General features: G+C 38.2%; 2 protein-coding genes across 3 annotated transcripts in view; both read left to right on the top strand.

The window, feature by feature from the left end:
- bin2b (bridging integrator 2b) overlaps window positions 1–8,814 on the top strand; it is a 19,402-nt gene extending 10,588 nt beyond the window's left edge. Inside the window, exons 5-12 of one of the 2 annotated variants that reach the window (XM_024269849.2) lie at window positions 2,124–2,219; window positions 2,316–2,423; window positions 2,494–2,579; window positions 2,648–2,723; window positions 2,813–2,895; window positions 4,493–5,129; window positions 6,964–7,056; window positions 8,472–8,814. In XM_024269849.2, the coding sequence (XP_024125617.1) occupies window positions 2,124–2,219; window positions 2,316–2,423; window positions 2,494–2,579; window positions 2,648–2,723; window positions 2,813–2,895; window positions 4,493–5,129; window positions 6,964–7,056; window positions 8,472–8,588 (1,296 nt within the window). In that variant the 3' untranslated portion in view covers window positions 8,589–8,814. Of the gene's footprint in view, window positions 1–2,123; window positions 2,220–2,315; window positions 2,424–2,493; window positions 2,580–2,647; window positions 2,724–2,812; window positions 2,896–4,489; window positions 5,130–6,963; window positions 7,057–8,471 lie in introns of both variants that reach the window. The other variant, XM_024269848.2, reaches the window with a different exon arrangement.
- A 9,117-nt stretch (window positions 8,815–17,931) lies between these two features.
- The window catches only part of LOC112145770 (integrin alpha-5), a 54,605-nt gene continuing 52,553 nt past the window's right edge, over window positions 17,932–19,983 (top strand). Inside the window, exon 1 of the mRNA XM_024271212.2 lies at window positions 17,932–18,308. Coding sequence (XP_024126980.1) covers window positions 18,109–18,308 — 200 coding nt within the window. The 5' untranslated portion in view covers window positions 17,932–18,108. The remainder of the gene's footprint in view (window positions 18,309–19,983) is intronic.

Genomic DNA, 19,983 nt, shown 5'->3' with positions numbered 1-19,983 from the left:
GAAGTGGCTTTGGCTCCTTCCTCCAGTTGCTTCGGGGAACTAAGTCCACTTCTCTGCTTTGCAGGATGTTTACCCACTAATCCCACTTCTGACACCATATGAGACGGGGTTCTTCTAAACACAGAGGAACAAACTCTTAAAAACAAGACAGCCAGGATTTTCCAAATAATGGGATTTTATTGATCCAAAAACAAAAGAAATAACACATTAACAATTTTTGATTGATTTAAATTTACACTGTATGTCTGTTCTAATAATAAACCCTCTTCAAATGTAATGAATAGCATATACAAAATATTAATATTAGTAATGCCTTGCACAACTTTACTACAGCAATAGGTAGTGTTATTGCAAAACATGACTTTTGTCATTTCTAATTGGTGTATTTACTTAGTGCTGATAAATGAAGGGGCTTAAATAGATAATCTCCATCGTTTGAACCCTCACCAGGTCACATGGAAAGGTGGGCACAAAGGGATGATGTTGGTGAAGGTTTTCGTTTATCCAGGTGGTGTTGCTTTAAAGTTGAGTCATAGCAAGTCTTCTTTCTTGAAGACAGAGGTGACGTGTACTCGGTTACATTGCTTTGAGTCATCTCTGCACCTTTTTTTTCTCACCAGTAGATGTTTTTTTTTGCTACTCTTAACCCACAAGAACACAAAGTGTATCAGAAAGAAATATCTTAAATATTTTCTGTGGTCAAATTATTTTTTTGTATTTTCCACATAAATTTATTTTCAAGGGATAAAAAGAGTCTGGGTCTCTGTGGGTTAAAATCGGTACTTAACTTGTTGGAGCTTGACTGCTGACCTCGTTTGACCTCACATGGTTGGCATTGAGCTGAGCCTGAGTGTGAATGAAGGTGTTCCACATGTCATACAGCAGATGGCAGCACATGCATCTTCATTGGTTTACTAAACACAAGTACTGATGGGGAAAAAAGGGGTTCTGGATGTGTAAAAAAAGACTTAAAATGCAAAATTTTGGATTTATGCTGAAACTTTGACAAAAAATTATGATTTTAATCACTGACTTGTATCACTTGTGCTGCACCAGAGGTTATTGAAGTGTTCTGGAGCATCTCTGCAAGCCTGCCTAACCACTACACTAATTAATCCAAAAGAAATGAACAAATTGATCACGAGTGACAAGCAAGTTTTATTTTAGGGTCAGTTGACCCTTTTTTCTTGACCAGTGGTCTCAAACTTATTTTAGGGCATGACTGGTTTAATAACGGACAATGTTTTTCATAGACTGGCCAGTATAAAATAAAAGTTTGCATCTTTATTTTATTTAATTTAATGTATGTATTTTATTTATTTATAAATATGTTTGTTTATTTATTTGGTTTTCCCTCATTTTTTTTACTCAAAATTTAAAGAAAAACCTATTCTTCCCTTAAAAATGGTCCATTATGAAATATAGCATAAATGCCCCCAAATAAAATCACATACCTGTCAGAAACCTGGTATTTTCAAAATAAAATTATTAAGGTTCAACGTTATTAGCAGTGTCCTCATATCACCAGTTAGTCTGTTGTTACATTATATGCTGAGCAATATTCAAGATTCTTTTAATTTATTTTTACCTTTGGTCCACATGACCTGCGAACTGGTACTGGTCTGGCCGCTTGCTCTTGATAACATTTATCTTATGACATTGTGTTTTTCTTATTATGCTAAACATCTAGGAGAGTCTTATTGTTACCAGAAAGACTGGAAACAATTTTAGTTTTTACAAATATTTTGTCAAGTTCTTAATGTGTGAATTTTTTGTTCATTTTTCAGATCCATTTTGTTTCTTACACAAATTTTTATCTGAATAAACTTGTAAGAAAATACTGTATGATATACTGCTCTAAACCGAGTCACAAACGGCACTTTGGCTTTATGGTGATAAAAGCAGAAAAAACGGGAAAATCTAAAGATCTGAGTTAATTTTGCCTTAAAATAAGAGGGCCTAAAGTAAAACCCTGTGGTTCACCACGTCAACTGGTAGTGTTGCTAATCTTGGATTTTAGTGAGTTATATCGCATTAGTTTGAAGAATCTACATTTGAAAATATGAATTATAATTTGTTGCAACAACTTTGTCTTTTGATTGTTGATTGATGTGTGTTTTTAGAGTGAAGATTTGCTGTGGAACGACTTTGAAGAGAAACTGAACGACCAGCTCGTCCGCACCATGGAGAACTACACCAGCCAGTTTCCTGAGGTTAAGGTAATCTGGAATTTACTTTTACTGGATGAGTTCCTCTTTGCCTAAATAGGTTAGAAGTTTTTAGTTTTCGCTGGAGGAATAATTTAACGTTTTCAGGAACGAGTTGCGAAGCGCGGACGCAAACTGGTGGACTATGATTCATCACGCCATCACCTGGAAGCTCTGCAGAGCGCCAAGAAGAAGGATGAGGCCAAAATAACCAAGGTAGAACCACTGTTAGAGTCAATGCATCGTTGGATGATGAGCGCATCCTTAAAAAATGTTCTCTTGAAAGGCAGAGGAGGAGTTCAACAAAGCTCAGAGTGTCTTTGAAGAGATAAATAATGAGCTGCGAGAGGAGCTGCCCGTTCTCTATCAGAGGTATGCTGATGACCGGCTCCAGATATTTCAATGGAAGACAGATAAATCATGGCTGTTCATCTCTGCAGTCGGATAAGCTGCTATGTGACCGTCTTCCAAAACATCTCTAATCTAAGAGACGTCTTCTACAAAGAAATGAGTGGGGTGAGATCCTGCACAGACTCCTCTGATTCAATACGACACCTGAGGGGCTTCGGAAGCTCACGTGTTTGGGCTTCTTTTCTTTGCTGCAGCTCAACAAGGAACTGTACAACGTGATGAAACAACTGGAGGGTCAGCACTCCACCAAAGCTTTCATCGTCAAGGGATTGAACAGGTACAGCCTTAAATGTTTAAAGGAGTTTAGAAAAACGAATAAACTCTGGAGTTTTTTTTATTTTTACTTAAAGACCCACTCCAGTCATCATTTTGATCTATTTTCAGTCAACTTTTCATTATGATTTTGCTGTTTTTAGCTGTAAATAAAGAAAACATGCCGCTTTCCATGACATAGTTTCTGCAGAGCGGCAGGAGTTCATTAGAAATTCTCCTCTGAAACTAAAATGTCACTACCGCATACTAGCCCGTTGTCGTGGGAGAAAAAAATAGATTTTTAGATACTTTGATTATGATCCATGAACAATTCATAATCATTTTATGAATTTTAAATAATCGATAATTGAAAAATGTAAATTACTTAAAATAAAAGTAACAAGTAGAATTAAACGTGAAGCGTTTTTCACCCTTCACTTTTGAAGAGCACACAAACAAACATGGCTGACCGTCCAGATCTCGTCATCCGTCCGGCCTCGACTTCTCTTAAAGCGACTGTTTGGAATGATTTTGACTTTCATAGTGACAGATCAGTTGAATAAAAGTCCTGCGGTGTGTAAGTTAAGTCTGACCCTAATTAAATATATGTAGGGAACACGGAAAATTTGCGAAATCACAATGTGTGGTAGGCTGGACCCTATTTAGTTTGACTGAGTTAAAGAGCAATCCATTAAAACTGGTCTGATGATAAAATGATCTTATTTAAGGTTGTTGAGTTCAGGGAAATTTTTCCATTTTGATACTGTGAAAGATTTTTGATTATGAAAAGTAATATTTTTAATGTCAGAATTTTTATGTTCTCAATAAAAGTTAAAATGAACTTTGTTGGAGAGAAAGTGATCTATGTCTTGTAGAAAAGAGAAGCATTTCTAAAAACAAAATGCAGATTTGGGATGCATTGATAATTGTTTCATTATTGAATCGTTTCATAATTAAATTATTGCCTCCTGAATCATAATCAAATTGCGAGGAGCCTCAAGATTCCCACCTCTACTAGCGCATTTAAACACATTTGAGAGAAGTTTGGTGCAAAATCTTAACATGGTGCAAATCTCGCTCCAGACTTTTTCTTTCACAGCTCTAATCTGACATACAAAAGACTTGCTGTTATATTATTCTGTCATATTATTAATGTGTCCCCCATGATCAATTTTCCACCGATTGGTTTATTTGTCACCACCAAATCAGAGTCCCTAATTGGTCCAACTGGTTTAACTTTCAGCGCACGTTTTGTACATAGAGCTCAAAAACTGTCTTAGAAACTTGTAGTGACGTATGAACGGGAGTTTTTAACACAAAAGGCTAAAATGCACATTTATAAAGACTTTTTAATAAAAGCAGTCGCTTAAATACATGTTGCACCAGGCCTGCGTGAAAGTAGCATGAGAATGGAGCGCTGCAGGGACGATTCATAATGATTTGAACAAAGAAATAACATTTTAAGACTAGTTTTGTTTTTTTTTATCTATATGTTCTCCATTACCACAAAAATGCCACAAGAACATGTTTAAAAGACACAATTTTCATTGGAGTGGGTCTTTATAGAAGAGTTGAACTAATCATTTGACATAATCTTAAATAACTGTTTGGTTTTCTAGCAGCACATCAGGAAAGTCAAAGACAAGAAAGTCTTTGATGATCTCCAACCCCATCCCCTGCAACACCGCGTTCCCCACAGACCACGTGTCCATCCACTCCTCTGCTGAAAACGGCAAAGGCGCCGCTCCTTCGTCACAGGTACAACGGACCGACAGCGTCTCTGAGGAGAGCAACACGCCGTCCAAGCGCTCCAGCTTCTCAGACTCTGACATCAGCTCCAGCAGCACCAACACTCCCAAGAGGGAGTCCATGTGCGACAACGATGATGAGAGCATGCAGAGTCCGCAGGAGTCAGAGCTGGAACCCGCCGCCGACCAGCCGGACGACTCCGAGGCCGAAGCTCCAGTGATTGAAGCTGAAAGTCAGGAGGTCGAAGGTTCCTCTGAGTCTTCAGATGGTGCTGCCACACAGACACTTGACCAGGTTACAGCAGACGATCCACCATCAGAGGAGGCCAAAACCAAACCTGCACCGGTTCCAGCCCCCCGCCACTCCTTCCAGGCCTCCGACAGCCGCTCCGCCCTGCTCCCTCTCGATCAGGAGCAGGAGGAAGAGGCCGAGGAGACGTCAGAGAGCCCAGAACCATCCGAGCCAACGGAAGACTCCATTTCCCACAATCCACCTGGCTTTCTCTACAAGGTACACTGCTCTTTCACCTATATTATTGATAGTTACATAATGTGTTATCCTGTGATCATAAATTAATTTCCTACTAAACAAACTTTAATGATGGTGACCGCTTCAGAAAAACCTGGAAACATTTTTCAGGAATTTTTCAGGAAACTGCCTGAATTATTTCGGAATAATTCCATTTCATAAATAAAGCAAATGATAGATGAGATGGGTTTCTTCATGTATTGGATTAAAAAATAAATAAATTTATAAATAAGTTTTATCATTTTAAATAAAACAACAACGGACTGCCAAAAGTATAATCTAAAACTTACGGTGGCCCTGAGGCTCAAATCACACCAGCAAATCACTCGACACATAAACACAATAAAGGTCAAATCTAAATGAGATGAGAAATCAAAAAAATTGTTAAAAAATATACATTTTTTAGAAATCAAAGCAAAATTCCAGAAACCAAAATAATAACAATCAAAAAGCAAACCAAATAAAAAAAGAAATGTTTTGGAAAACAAAAGTAATTTCCAGAAATCTGTTAAACAAAAAAAACAAAAGCGTAAAGGTAGGAACTATGGGGCATCACTGGTTGGATGATGACGTTTGAGTTTTTACAAAAGTGTCTGCATACTGCGAATGTTTTACAGTATGATTAGTACGGAGCATTTCCAGTCCTGCTTCATGCCAAATAACTTTTGGCTGAAATGATGGACAAAAGTCATCATCCAATCAGCGATGCCCCATAGTACCTACTATTTCAAATTCCATAAAAAAGAAAAATGAAAACATTTTGGAAAACAAAAGTAACTTCTTGAACTCAAAATGAAATTTTAAAAACAAGGGAACAAAATAATAAACATTTTAGGATGATTTCTAGAAATAACTTTCAAAAAGATTTCAGTTTTATTTTGTGTCTTTTTACGGAATTCTGTTTTTATTTCTAAAATGTAATGTCGTCCTTACTTTTTTAATTGTCACTGTGATCTTTAAAAAAAATTTACACTGAGCGATTTGTTGGTGTGATTTGCACTTCAGGGCCACCTTAGATACTGGATCCAGAAACATTTGTAGAAATGTATGTTTACACTTTAATATAAATTTGAATATTATAGAAATGTAATATAACTTTAATTCAACACATGCTTAACACCATGTGAGGGGTGTGATGGTCCAAACCAAACCGTCACCCATATCTCTGGTGGATCGTACATTTGGGGTGACAGTACCTTAGTTTGAGCAACAATCTGTTAACTGGCTTGTGAGGGGTTTAAATCCCAGACTTCTGCTAAACATCTTAACACCTGAAGAATCCAGAACTTGTAAATATCTTTTTGAAATAAAAACATTTCTAACAAACTATATTCATCTTAGAAATTAAATCTGAGTCAGCTGATATGGATTTTAACAACCTTAACTTTGGAGAACCAAAAACTATTTTTATTCTGGTCTTTTAAAGTTAATTTGACCTTTTTTGTGGTTGTTTGTTTGTTTTGGGTCGCAGCAAATCGCAGTATTCAAAAAATAGTAATAAATTATAACTTAAAAAAAAAAAAAACGTATTAAAAAAAAGTGACCCCACGGGTCCTCCAGGGTTAAATTATTTGATAAAATTTTCTTCTTTTTGCATTTATATTTTTGCTTAATTTGTTAATTAAACAAGCTGCATTTTCTTTGGAAAACAGTCAGACTCTGATCTGCATGAAACTCTGGTTTTGAAAGAGACTTAAGCTCTTTATCATAAAATAGTTTTTCTCGGGAAAAAGTTGAATCCATCGTGTTCAATAGCTAATATTATAGTAGTTCTGGTTAAAACAGTGAACCAGCCTGAGAGTGTGTTTTCATCCAGGGGGTGGCAGTAGAGAGCCACGGAGCTGCAGAGGAAGGACAGCTGCAGTTTGAGAAGGGTGAAGTCATCCTGGTTCTTGAAGGCTCTCCAGAGGTTTGTGTCTGTTTTGGATTTTATCTCTCATATCTAACTCTGAGCTCGCATGTTTCCGCTCAGCCAGAGCATCATGGAGATTTGTTGCTGATGAATTCTTTTTCTATCTGTTAATAGCAGGAGATTTTCACTGTAGATTAAAATCTTGTTGACAGAATTATTGCAACTTCTAAATGAAAATTCCCCCCAAACATGATGTGATGTAGTCATTGAGAAGAAAAGAAATGGAAGAAGAAACTCAAAATCCATGGATTTTTAGTGCTGTAAGTCATTTTAAAGACTGCTAACCCAGTTCACCAGAGTAAATCTTTAAAAAAATATCATTCTAATTCAAAGAAAACAAGGAAAATGGGTGGTATCTAAAGCTAAATCTGTTGGTCTGAATCCAAAGGAGGGGGAAAAAAACCTGCAGTCTGGATTTAAAATGTTTAAAAAATGTGGTTTATAATGAAAGTCATCCAGCTTTTTTTTGAAACTGCAAGTTTTAAGCTTTAAAAAAAAGTGGATCAAGTCTTTGAGCTGCAGCTTAAGTCCAGTTTAAAGGGTTTGATGGGTACGCTTAAATCTGATCTGAAAAATTAGAGAAACAAAAGTTTAGAAAAGTGTGAATAGATTTCATAGAGGGGCAACTTTAAAGTCCCACTCGGAATTCTAGCAGCATTTAAATTTTTAACGCATCATTTACGCATGAATCTTGGAGACGTGAAAAGAGTCTCACATCAGGTTTGTGTGTAAATGAGGATTTTGTGTGTGCGTAACAAGGGATTTGTGTATATTTTTTTGACAAATTAATTTTAAGTTGTTGGTGTGTGAATTGTATTTTGCATTTTTTTTAATTTGTAATTTTTGTACATTTGAATACACAATTGCAAGTACACAAAGTACACAAAATGTACTGAATGAGTTACAAATCAAGACTTACACACACACACAAATCGGATTGAGTCTATCTTCTTCATACTTAAATAAGTGCTTGAAAAAGAATGGGAGGAAGCAAACTTGTATAATCTCATTCCTATAATGCATGACTGTACCAATTTTATTTATTTATTTAAGTAGTTATAATCCAGAGGTTTAAATCAAGTTCTGGACTGGTGAGTTTAACCGAGTCTCAATTCAAACTCTGTTTTATTGATTACATAAGGTTTGCAGAAATTTGTCAACAATAGTTTTAATTTACAATTTTGTTACATCAATCCTTCTATAGATTTCTGGCATTCGTTTTTAAAGGGGAAAAATGTCAAACATCTGCTTTTGCCAGATTTTTAACTGAAACCATAAAAAATTTTAATCTAATAAACTGTCAAAATGACAAGATAATTGTAGGAAATGAATGTAGCTTCAAACATCTCTCAAATTGAAATTCTTTGATTTAATCAGTCATGAAGAAATCTCTGTGTCTGATCTCGTTGCAGCAGCTAGAAGGCCAGCTGAGGGGGATCAGGGAGGAGAGCTGGATCCAGCATCAGGATCTAGAAAACTACTCTGGGCTCTTCTTGGAAACACTCATCCAGCCTGTTCAGCTGGACTGAGGCAGACTACCAGCCCTCTGCCTGTCAAGTGTTTCTTCCAGCTATTGTAATTGGAGAAGGATGCCGAGGTGGTGATCCAAAGTCTTACAGAAGCTGTACAAAGTCCCACGTATTTTTCCGAGCAACTGAAATCAACTGAGCTGCAGAACATAATTTTAAAGTTTAGAAAAGTTTATTCTTTTTGTTCCTTTGTCTTTGAAAACTGTGAAACAACTTCTTTTAATTTTTTTAAATCAAAATAAAGATCTGAATAAAGATTTGATGTAATGTGTTTTTTTGTCATTCATAAAGTGTAGTTGCTGTGGAAAAACAGAAGTTTTTAGATAAACATCTCTGGGACCAGGATTAACCTGTAAGAACGATGAAGAACAATTTGTTTGGTATAGATCTCATGTATTTAATTAAAAAACAAACACTTTAAAATCTATTTTCATGCAAAAAAATATAGTAATTGACAACAATATCTGGAAGATATTTACAATGTTATGTTTAGAACTACCAACAGTGGAGGCCCCATGTCCTCCCCACTGGCCCCGCCCATTAATCTACATGCCAAGCTGTGATCATTCACCATCTCCTCCACCTGATCCATCAGTTAGCTAACTGTCTTCTACCGTCTTGGGTTGATTCAAACCAGACAGTGCTTTATTTATTTATTTTGCTCAGAAGGATTGTCATGGCCACGTGAACCAGAATCACTTAAAGTGGATTTGTCTCTTTATAATTTTTCGAGTTTTATTCATTTTTGAATGATGACCTAAGCAAGAAATAAGCAGGTATAGAGAACAGGAACTAATATTTTTTTGGCTGATAAAGCATTCTCAAATTGACACAATCAAAGTTCACCTTTATTTACCTGATCTGTCTCTCATCAGTAAATTCTCAAATGACCTGATATCATCCCTGACGGCTTTCCAAGTTTCCCATGACAGAAATCCAACAGTAACTGCGGTTTGTTATTAATAGAGTTCCTCAGTCACAGAGAGGTTACCATTGAAAGAGGATATTCACAGTGGAAGACTCTGGGACTTTCTCCAACATGAACATGATGCATTGTTGCTTGTCTTTTTCTCAATGAGAGGCCTTCATGGTTGACAGAAATCTCAGAGGTCTGTTTTTTCGCGGTGACCTCGTGCTGTTTGGGTTGTTTTCGGTGAGTTTCTCCTCTCAGGAACGGCTGTGTGGGTTACTTGAGTCTAACTTCTGCATTAGCTCAACTCCATTAAGACGTAGTGTTGAGTTGACGAGTTGGATAATAGATACATTAGAAAAAAAAAAACTCCTTCAGTTGCTGCAGAGTCTGAACCAGATTGGCTAAGTTAGGTAAATAGAAATGGGTTGTACCCAATTTCCGTTGCTCATTTTCTGTGTGATTTACTGTCAAACCCTCTCAAGAAAACAAACCAGAAGCTCGTAAGGAAACTCAAGTGACCCACTTACATGAACCGAAAGGGCAACTGTCGGAAGAAACGAAGAGAGGAAACCTTTAATCTGCATTTCTTCCTGAAACAATATTTCTTTTCCTCTGACACTCCCGCATTTGGAGAAACTATAGGTCAGTATGTGAGAGGTCAACTCCAGACATAGATCAGGGTGCTAACTAGGGTAACAACTGGGAACAATGATGGCTGAAGACTGAGATGAGAAGTACCTAGAAGTATTTTAGACCTTCATCATATACCTACACTCACACGGGTGCTGAAGGGTTTTGGGTTGTCCAGGTTGACATTCACGTGATAAAAGTAGCACAGGTGTGTCTTGCAGCCCTATTGAGGCTTGTGTGGCCACCTCAAGGGATGTCATAAAAATGAAACTTACGATTTTGGTGCGTGTGGTAAGTGTATCGTGAAGTATTTGTAAGGGTAATGTAAGCTACATGAACTTATGACAAACAAGTCCTGCTGTTGCACGGTCCCCTCATATCACAATCTAGTCGTTACTAAGATATGCATACATTAATGTGCAGGTGATATGTAAGCGCTCATAGATGCCCACACAAACAACTCTCTGATTGGCTAGTTTTCTAAATTCTAACTGCATTCAGACAGGAAATGTTTGGACCTAGTCTACTTAAGCCTTGTTAATTCTGCCACGACTTTCCACTCAGTTAAGCCTCGCTTCTACTAAGTGGTTTGTTTTCACGGCGCATAGCATTAGCGGTGTAGACCGCTAGCATGTCATTGTAGTGCGGCGACTAGACAAGCAACAACAATAGAGGTCATCCAGCAGCTCGTCTTTTTCTTTCTTTACATCTGGTACATCGTTTATAACAGGAATTTAATGTTGTTTGAAAGAAGATTACGAGTGGCTAAGATAAATACCGCAGTGAAGACGAAAAAACTTTTGGATTGGATCCTGAGTCGAGAAAAGGGTCAAGTGTGTTTGCAGTAAAGACAAATATGTCAGGTCGCTTTCTAATGTCGTCATCACTTTATGCCAATTGACAGGCGACTAACAGAGACTCCACCCCACTGCTCTGTTCCACTTCTCAGTGGGCCTACAACCGATGGGGGCTCCCCGAGAGGTACTGTTTGATGGGTCAATTTAACAATGGAAACGCTCAAAATATCGGAAAAACCGCTCAGAGGAAACGAGGCTTTACTTTGGTCCGGATCAAGTCCTGAGCCTTGTTTTTGGTCTGTATTCAGACTGCCTTTCAACATAATAACCCTCAACCAAAGTTTAAAAGAGCGCCAGGTACTTTCAAAACTGCTCCGACATCAGCACAGCCAGAATTAATTCATACATAGGTACACGGTTATTTTTGAAAATAAATAAGGCTATTAAGTGTGCCTTATGGTGGAGAACTTACGATAATTAAAAAGAAAATCTAAACGAGATAGTGTGGAGAAATCTATCTTTTTGTGTTGAAGAACTGATGACTTCATTTTTCTTTGTTTAGATTTCAAAGATCATCATTTATTCTTGTCTAAATACACTTAGTGGAGATGTAAAAAAAAAAAAAGTTTAGCAGAAACATCAAACCACAACTTGGTTGACATTAATGGAACAATGGTTTCTGTAAACTTCAGTTTGAAAGATGGAAACAAAAATGCAGATTAAACCAAACCAAACAGTCCCTGAAGTTAGAGTCCTCCAGAGAAAAGTCATTCGATGTTGTAAATACCTACATGGTGACTTTAAATAATATCTCATGGAAAAAACAGCAGAACCCCCACATGAACAGCAGTGTTGTTTTAATTGTGGTAATTTTGTTGCTTCCTATGTGTCTAAGTGGCTTTGCATATAGAGGGAAGGCTGCATTCATTTTTCAGTGCAGGAGACAGCCTCCAGACTCTTCTAGAAAGTGTGCATTATGTCTTTTATCACCTTTACTTAGACTCGGTGCAGAGACCTGCATGTCTGTGTGGGGTTTTCTGGAGGGGGTTCAAATTAAGGCTGCAAAAAAACCCTCGAAAAGTAATAACCCCCACATGGCTGGCAGCTTGACTAGAGCAGAATGAAGCCACTTAAAATTTACAGGCACCCACACGGTTGCAAAGGAGCCGAGAGAACAATGTTTCAGCGTGCTTCTGTTCTCAGCCCGTTTCAATTAGGCTGCAGATGAAATGAGCACAGCAGGTCTTCGACTTTTGCAGTTTCATATTGCTCTTCAGCCAAGATCCAACTCTGTTTTTTCCACCGTCCAGAGCCAAATCTGTTAAGATCAACTGTGTTCAGTTTTCCCCTCTTTTTGCCTTTGAAAAATAAGCTACAGAAGACACACTCCACCGAGCCCATCCATCAGATTGGAGAGTCATTTCCTGTCTTTAGGTTTTTGAGCTTGATAGCCTGTTCTTTGATGTGCCTGTTGGGTGAGGATTCTTTGTAAAGGGAATTTGGAATGTTGTACAGTCACCAGTGTTTACAACCACTGTTTGAGTCTGAAAAATGTCACTGCTGACAGTAAAACAGCTACAATTCCAGTGAGTTTAGTGCTGGTACTAAGTTTTATGCACTGAAACAACAGCACTCAATTTGGACCAGTAAAAGGGCTTCATGGTGGGTATTTTTTTAATGTAAGAGCTGTCAACTTCAAGCAGTTCAAGCTTTTTTCTGTAGAATGGCTTTGTTGATGCAATCTTATGCTGTGTTCACACACACCCTCAGCAAAGTGTGTTCAAGCGCCCGTCTTCAACGAGAAGCGTATATAAACAGCTTTCCCACACTTTTCACAAGTGTGTCTCAGGCTTCTGCGTTCAAAACTCTCACATTCACGCTTGGATATGCACATTTTTCAATGCTTACATGCATGGTCATTAAAAGCACTTAGAAAGTGAAACCAGGTTGAGCTTTAACCAATCAGGAACTTGGATTTAGTGGTGATGTGTTGATAGCATATTTTTTAACTCATGGAGTACCAACCATTTGAAAATTGATCGCAGAAGAGAAAAATTATGGTTTGTACCCGGCTGGAACTTTATAACACAAAGTCTTTCATGTATCGGACTAGAGCTGTGAGAGAAAAAGCCTGGAGCAAGGTTTGTGAGATTTGCACCACTTTAACATTTAATAAAAAGCTTCTTCCAAATGTAGGAGGTGGACATGTGCTGGTAAACAGTAGAAAAAGTAAAAGAAGATAACCCTTACCTGGTTCTCCAGTGTGAACACGATGGGCTAGACATGTGTTCAAGAATGCATGGTGTGAACGTAGCTTAAGTGTTGCCTTGACTGAAGCCCATCAGAAAAAAATAAGTTATGTTTTGACAACATAAGCAACTTGAACTGTACATTAATTATGTTTATTTAAATTTTTCGTTGTTCTCCATCTCACTTTGATACAACAACAGCCTCAAAATAAAACAGATATAATCCAAACACTTTGACTATCATTAGTACATATACTCTCCATTATTGGTTCATAAAGCATGTACTGTTCCAAAACTGTTTGAAATTAGATGATTTGCCCAATGAGAAAGGGTTTAAAAAATTTTCAAGTCATAAAAAGCTTAAAAAAAAAAGGTTATTTGGTTTGATTTGTTCTACACCCAACAACAGACTGGTGACCTTTTCAGGGTGTACCCTGTTTTTCCCCAACAGTAGCCGGGACAGGCTCCTGCATCCCCCTGGCCCTGAAATGGATATAGCGAGTTAAGACAATTGATTTGTTTTCCGTGGTTAAAAATATGCTTTTGTGGTGGCTTTTACTATGTCTTGGGTTTTCTTTATGTTTCAAAAATGTTTTATGTACTGTACTTCTGTAGCAAATGTGTTGTGCCAGTAGAGGTCATTGACAATCAAATAATATAGTATTTCCTCGTCTTTAGAGCTATGGTTCTGATTTATACCAAATATATATCCTTTACTGTAAATGTGGCCTGTTATCGTGATCTGTTACTGAACTTTCTTTAGGTTTTATGAGGTTTTTTCCTGTATGAGGTTTTCTGCTTCTGCTGTGTCCTTTAGAGTAAAAAACCCTCTTTGTCTAAATGCTGCTGCCTTTGGCAGGTAGCACTTCATGACTCACTGTTATAGAAATCAGGGGCCCTTTTCTGTAGGCTATAAACACACGAACACACACACATGCACAAACACGCACAAGCACGTGCAGAACTACAAATAACCACGGGCTGCGTGCTTTCAGCCTGCCATGACAGCACAAAGTTTGGAAAGAGTGATGAGACACCCGACTGAGGATAGATGGAAATCTGTGGGCTTGTCCACTCCCATCAAACTCAAGTGTCTTGACATGCTTGAAAATACGCCATCATGTGACCGAAAGCAGCTTTTAATTTAATTTATAGATTGACCAGGCAGGGACATTCAATGAACCTCCACTCATCAAAAACAGATCTGCAGATGTGAAACGGGACTGTTCTTCCCAAAGCAGTCACGTTTACAGCAGCTAGAGCTATAATGATGATGTCAAAATAATGCGCTCAAATCAAACACATTTTGTAACAAGAGCTGTAGTTTGCTGCTCAACCATACAGACCTTTATTACGGTCATCATTTAGCTATCAATTCAAGCGTTTCAGTTCATTACACGCTCACTATACTTTGTGAAAAAGAAAACCTAAGCCAATCCTCATTTCCTATTTCTTTACTCTAAGAAGCCAAACTTTGTTCTGATTATATAAAACAGTCAACAAGTCTCCACGTTTTTTCCTTTTTTCCCCCTCAAGTTTTTCAGTCCTAAAGCCCAACTCTGATCATTCTTTGATCTATCGTAAAAATTGTTCCAGTGGTCTTTTCTTTAAGATTATGCGGTTTTTAGCTCCAAATTATAAAACCTGTTTAGTTTTCTAGGGCATATTTTCTTCAGAATGGCAGTTTTTCATTAAAAATGTGCCTCTGAGTTGACATAAAGCAATCATGTAGCCCCTTTTCATCTCCGTTACTGAGAGCTCTCTGTCTACATGCTCTCCCACTGGCTCACAGCCCCCTACAACCCCAACCTAATGTTACTGGAGCAACAAAAATGGCGTCCAATGTCGGAAAGCAAGATACCAGCTTGAAAAAGGAAAATGGAGATGTGTGAATCTGCAAGTGGATGCTTTAGAATGGACTTGAACATGGAACAGAGAGATTGTGCGCCGCCCAGTGTTTTTCTATGTCACATACTGCTGTTTTTTCACCCGCTACAGATTCATATTTGAATGCAGAAATCCTCACAAATGCAAGTTTAGTCCTAATTTTACGTAATTAATAAAGGTTTTAAACATGGTTTTTATTGGAGTGGGTCTTTCAGGTGATCGGTGATCCCAAAAGTGATATTGAGGGAACATGTAAATTGAAGGGCTGCGCGATGGAATAGTGGTTAGCGCTCTCGCCTTACAGCTAGGAGGCCCGGGTCTGAATCCCAGTTGAGTCCTTTCTGTGTGGAGTTTGTGTGTTGTCCTTTCCTTCAGAAACTCTGGCTTCCTCCTATAATATTTTCAACTGGTATTTCTAAATTGCATTATGTGAGAGTGTGGTCCTGCGACAGACTTGCGACTTGTTCACCCAACAGGTTGGCTATAGCAGATTTATGACCTCAACAGAGATTCAGGAAGATCTGAAGATGGATGTATTAACATTAATCTAAAGTCAGAAGCAGCTTGTTTAACTTTCAGTGCTCTTACTGCAGTCATCTCTGACCCAAACATCATGTCTTTCACTGAGGCCAGAAGAGGACTGAAAGAGAGTTATGAAAATGAATGATGGACGTGTCTGTGTGGCTCCACCCCTTTTCATTGCCTTTCATTATAGACCCACACTGATCATCTTTTGATCTATTGTTTACGTGTTACAAGAGGTCTTTTGATTATGATTATGCTGGTTTTAGCTAAAATAAGAAAGGCAGACGTCATTTGCATGTATTTATGTGCAACCAAGCATAAAAACTGATGAATTAATCTGTAGGCCACATATAATTCGTCTGCATTGCCCGCTCTTTTTTAACCCTAGAGCACCATCGCCGGGTGATTTTCACCCAATCAAAAGTATTTACATTATTTTAGATTTGTTGCATTTGTTCATTTGTTGAGTGTCATGGGTCTCTGAGTAAAGTCTCACATGTTCCAGGAATGGGTGAACCAAAGGCCAAGTGTACAGTATCATTATTTATTTTTTGGGGAATTTCTTTCATCTCAATTTCCTACATTTTTAAGCATGTTCTTAGGATTTTCCTATGCCTTTTCCCCCCACTTTGTTGTATAAAGTACAGTTTGAAATAAAAGAAAACTACTCTAATTTATCATGTGTTGTTACATCTTGATCTATTTTTTTTATGAGAAATTCTTTTTATTGGGTATTTTATATCGGGTAAAAATTTCCTGGCAAAAGTGATGGTGTAACTTGTTGGTTGTTGTTGGTCGCAAATAGTAACCTAATTCTTACCCTAACCCTGAGGCTGAACCTGGATTCTTCCTCTACCCCTACAGCTGCTTTCTACCCCTCCATTTGTAGGGCCATTCATAGGCATTGGGGTGTCTGAAATTGTTTTTTTAAGGGTAACTCGTAGGGACTTTTCATGGCGTATCCCTCCGCCGTGAGGGGGATACGCGTCGGAGAAACTCCTTTCTTCACATGGGTGTACTATGAAGCACAGAAGTTTACATTTAACTTAAGTAATAATTTCTTTTAATTTTAGAACTACGTTAAGTTATAAACTGATGTTGTTATGTACTTTCCAAGTGTTGCTACGCGCTAATGTGGAGGACCGGAGAATATTGATGGCATCATCGAGTGGGAGTTTGAAGAAACTATTTTTCCATAACCCTCCATTTCCGTTTGGAGGGCTAAATGTAGGGGTAGGGAGGATCACTAAAAGAAGAAATTGGATTTGCTCTAACACTTCCTCTGGATCCGAACCTCTTACTTGTAAGGAAGACTGTTGGCAAGGAATAATAGTCACCGCACTTCCCATCATCCATCTGTTTACAGTCTCTCCTGCTAGTTTACAGCAATATACTTTCCATAAAACTCACTTATACATGTGACCTTACACTGTCAAACAAACTAATTTAACAGGTGACAGATGGCTTTATATAAAGTAATCTGTCACCTGTCAAATTAGTTTGATTGATGGTGTAGGGAAGGGGTGTCAAACCTAATCCCATTGGGGGCCAAAATCCAAAACACACCTTAGGTCGCAGGTTGAAGAGGAAAAACATTTATTGAACACACTAAAATCAAAATTTTAAAACTTTGGAAACGCAACTTTTCAACATTACTATGGATAAAAACAGGCAGGAACATTATTCCAGAATATTTCAACTTAAACCTTAAATAACTTTCAATATTTTACTCCCCATAATTATATATTTTGTCAAAATTATACAAGTTAGAAATAAGTTCAGGTATCATCAGGCCATTAATAACAATAAAATAAAAAGGTCAGGAGGGGCGGATAGAATTACCCAGAGGGCCAGATCTGGCCTCTGGTGTAGGGTCAAAGGTCACCTGTCAAAGTGAGTTTGATGGTGGGAATATTATTTTTCTCTCTCCCCTCACACACCCAACCTAACATTACAGATGAAACAAAAAGGGCAAAGATGATCAGAGCTATCCAGCCGCACAGTTCTGACCCAGATACCAGCTCAGATGAGGAAAATTAAAGTGGAGTAGGGAACTTTTAAGTCACAACTTCAAGCTTTTTCTGATGACATTTTTTTGTCTGCTCCTGATTCACATTGATTTGAATAAAAAAATGATCAGAAATGTATTTTTTGTTTAATTTTCTTTACATGTATCCTCCATCATGAGACAAAATGTCACAAGAATATGTAAAAAAAAAAAAACAGTTTTCACAAAGTTTTGATTTAAGCCGTGACTCTCAGTTCTGCTTTTGCTTGGAAACATTTCAAAGCTCCACCCCCTCCGGGACTCGCCCTCCTACCCCCCCCTCTCACTCTCTTTCTGTTTACATTGAACGGTTCACTCCGGATCACCCCTCAGGACCCGCCGGAGCTGAGTGGATTTGTACCATTTTTTCTGTACCCCTCGGAGACATGTATGTCTAGGAGCGCGGATCGTGCCAGAGAGGGACCCGCACGGAGGATGCGCGCTGCGCTGCAGCCCTTCACACATCGCACAGATGGGCTCCGCTCCTGCGCGTGCCGCTGCCCGCGCGCGCCGCAGATGCTGCGGCTGCGTCCGGATGCTCGTACCTGTCCTCGCGACTTTGATTCACCTCTGCGCCGCTTTTAACCTGGACCCGGAGACGCGCGCGGTCTTCTCCGGACCGCGCGGGAGTTACTTCGGCTATTCAGTGGAGTTCTTCTCCAACTCTTCCAGGTAAAGCTGCAGACTTTCACTGAGAGTCTCCAACTTCCCTCATTTTCATTCTTTGTATGAAATCGCCACATTTCGTTCCCGCGTTTTTAAGAAGTTGATGAGATTTAAGGCTTGTTTGTGCTTGTGGATGAAATAACACAAAATCCGCATCCGTCCGATGATGGATTGCTGTAAATATTTGCACATCTCATTCATTTTCATCCCTCCACACGCACAGACACACAGGCTGGATTCCTGCCCCACCATGATTGGAAACAGACATGCGAGCCTGTGAGGGATGTGGTGAGGAGGGGGTTAACCCACAGCAAAGTTTAAAAAAATGACAATAGGTCCAAAGGGACAGTGGGTATTTTTTATTGACCCATGAGGAGTTTTCTGAGTGACATAAAAGTCAAAGGTCAAACTAGTTCTTCTGTGTTTGTGGACAAATTAGTTCTCATGAAGGAGGTTTACATTATTATCTGGATTATTAGGTGTTGCTTTTATAGGAGATGATAGCAACTTTTTTCATGTTTACTGTTTAATGGGTTAAATATTAGGGAACAATAAGGGTTTATCACCTTAGGGGGAGAGTCATTGGTCTCATAAAAAATGTTTTAGCAGTCCCATCCATTGACTGTATATAAGAACTGCACTGAGTGAATAAAAATGAAGTCAATTCAGTCACCATTTTTTCGTATATTCCTTTAGTGGAGCCAGACATTGTCAGTAAGCACTAGGGATGCCACAGTTCCCAGGTTCAGAATCGAACCATGTATCACACCTATGCATTCTCACTCCCAACTCGCCATAAATGGACCTATGGTTCGGGCTCCCTCCGCATCACTTTTTGACGTTATACCTGTCCCCAACTCATCTTTTTTTTGACGTGCTGGCTGTTCCCATTAAATTACATTTGGATGAAACGGATGAGAACCAGTACCGGCTTGGGGTATCGGTTCACGGCTCTGGGGTTGGGGACCCCCTGATTTAATGGGAACAGCCAGCACATCAAAAAACAAGTTGGGGACACTCAAAAACGTCAAAAAGTGACGCGGAGAGAGCCAAAGCTCTATGCCAGTATATGACAGGTTTTTCTTCAATCTTATTAGAAATTTAAAAAAAAGTATTTTTCTTATGTGGACATGAACTGTTATTTCACTCTCTGATTTCAATTTATTCCTTTGTCTAATTTTGAGTTTTCTATAAAATATGTATATATATATTAGCTTTTTCTCATGTATGTTGTTCTTAACCCTTTGAACTATTTGTATTATATACAATACATGCATTTTTATACCCCTTCTACATCATTAGAAGGATTCAAGGTTTTCTGAAAAAACCCATTGTACTCCATTTGGTCCATGTTTTCTGTTCTGTAGTTCATCATCATTCCACTAGGGGAAGTAGAGAGGCTTTTCTGGTCATTTCAAAATGACTGCCTCCATGAAATCTCAAAAACACTTTTGGAGGGAAGTTTTGCTGATTTTCAAAACTTCCTGGTGAAAATAACTCATCTATTGTTTTTCATATTTTTAAAGGACTACTTGCTGTAATGAAATAATGCAAAATAGTCTGTAATTCATTCTTTATAATACAGATACACCATGTTAAAAATGTATGGAGTAATTTAAGACAGTGGTTAAATAAGGTACTTTTTATCCCTGAACACTCATATCCAAAATAACATTGTTAT

This window comes from Oryzias melastigma, linkage group LG5 (genome assembly GCF_002922805.2).
Source record: "Oryzias melastigma strain HK-1 linkage group LG5, ASM292280v2, whole genome shotgun sequence".
Taxonomy (NCBI): Eukaryota; Metazoa; Chordata; class Actinopteri; order Beloniformes; family Adrianichthyidae; genus Oryzias; species Oryzias melastigma.
This window is presented reverse-complemented; position numbering and strand designations above follow the sequence as displayed.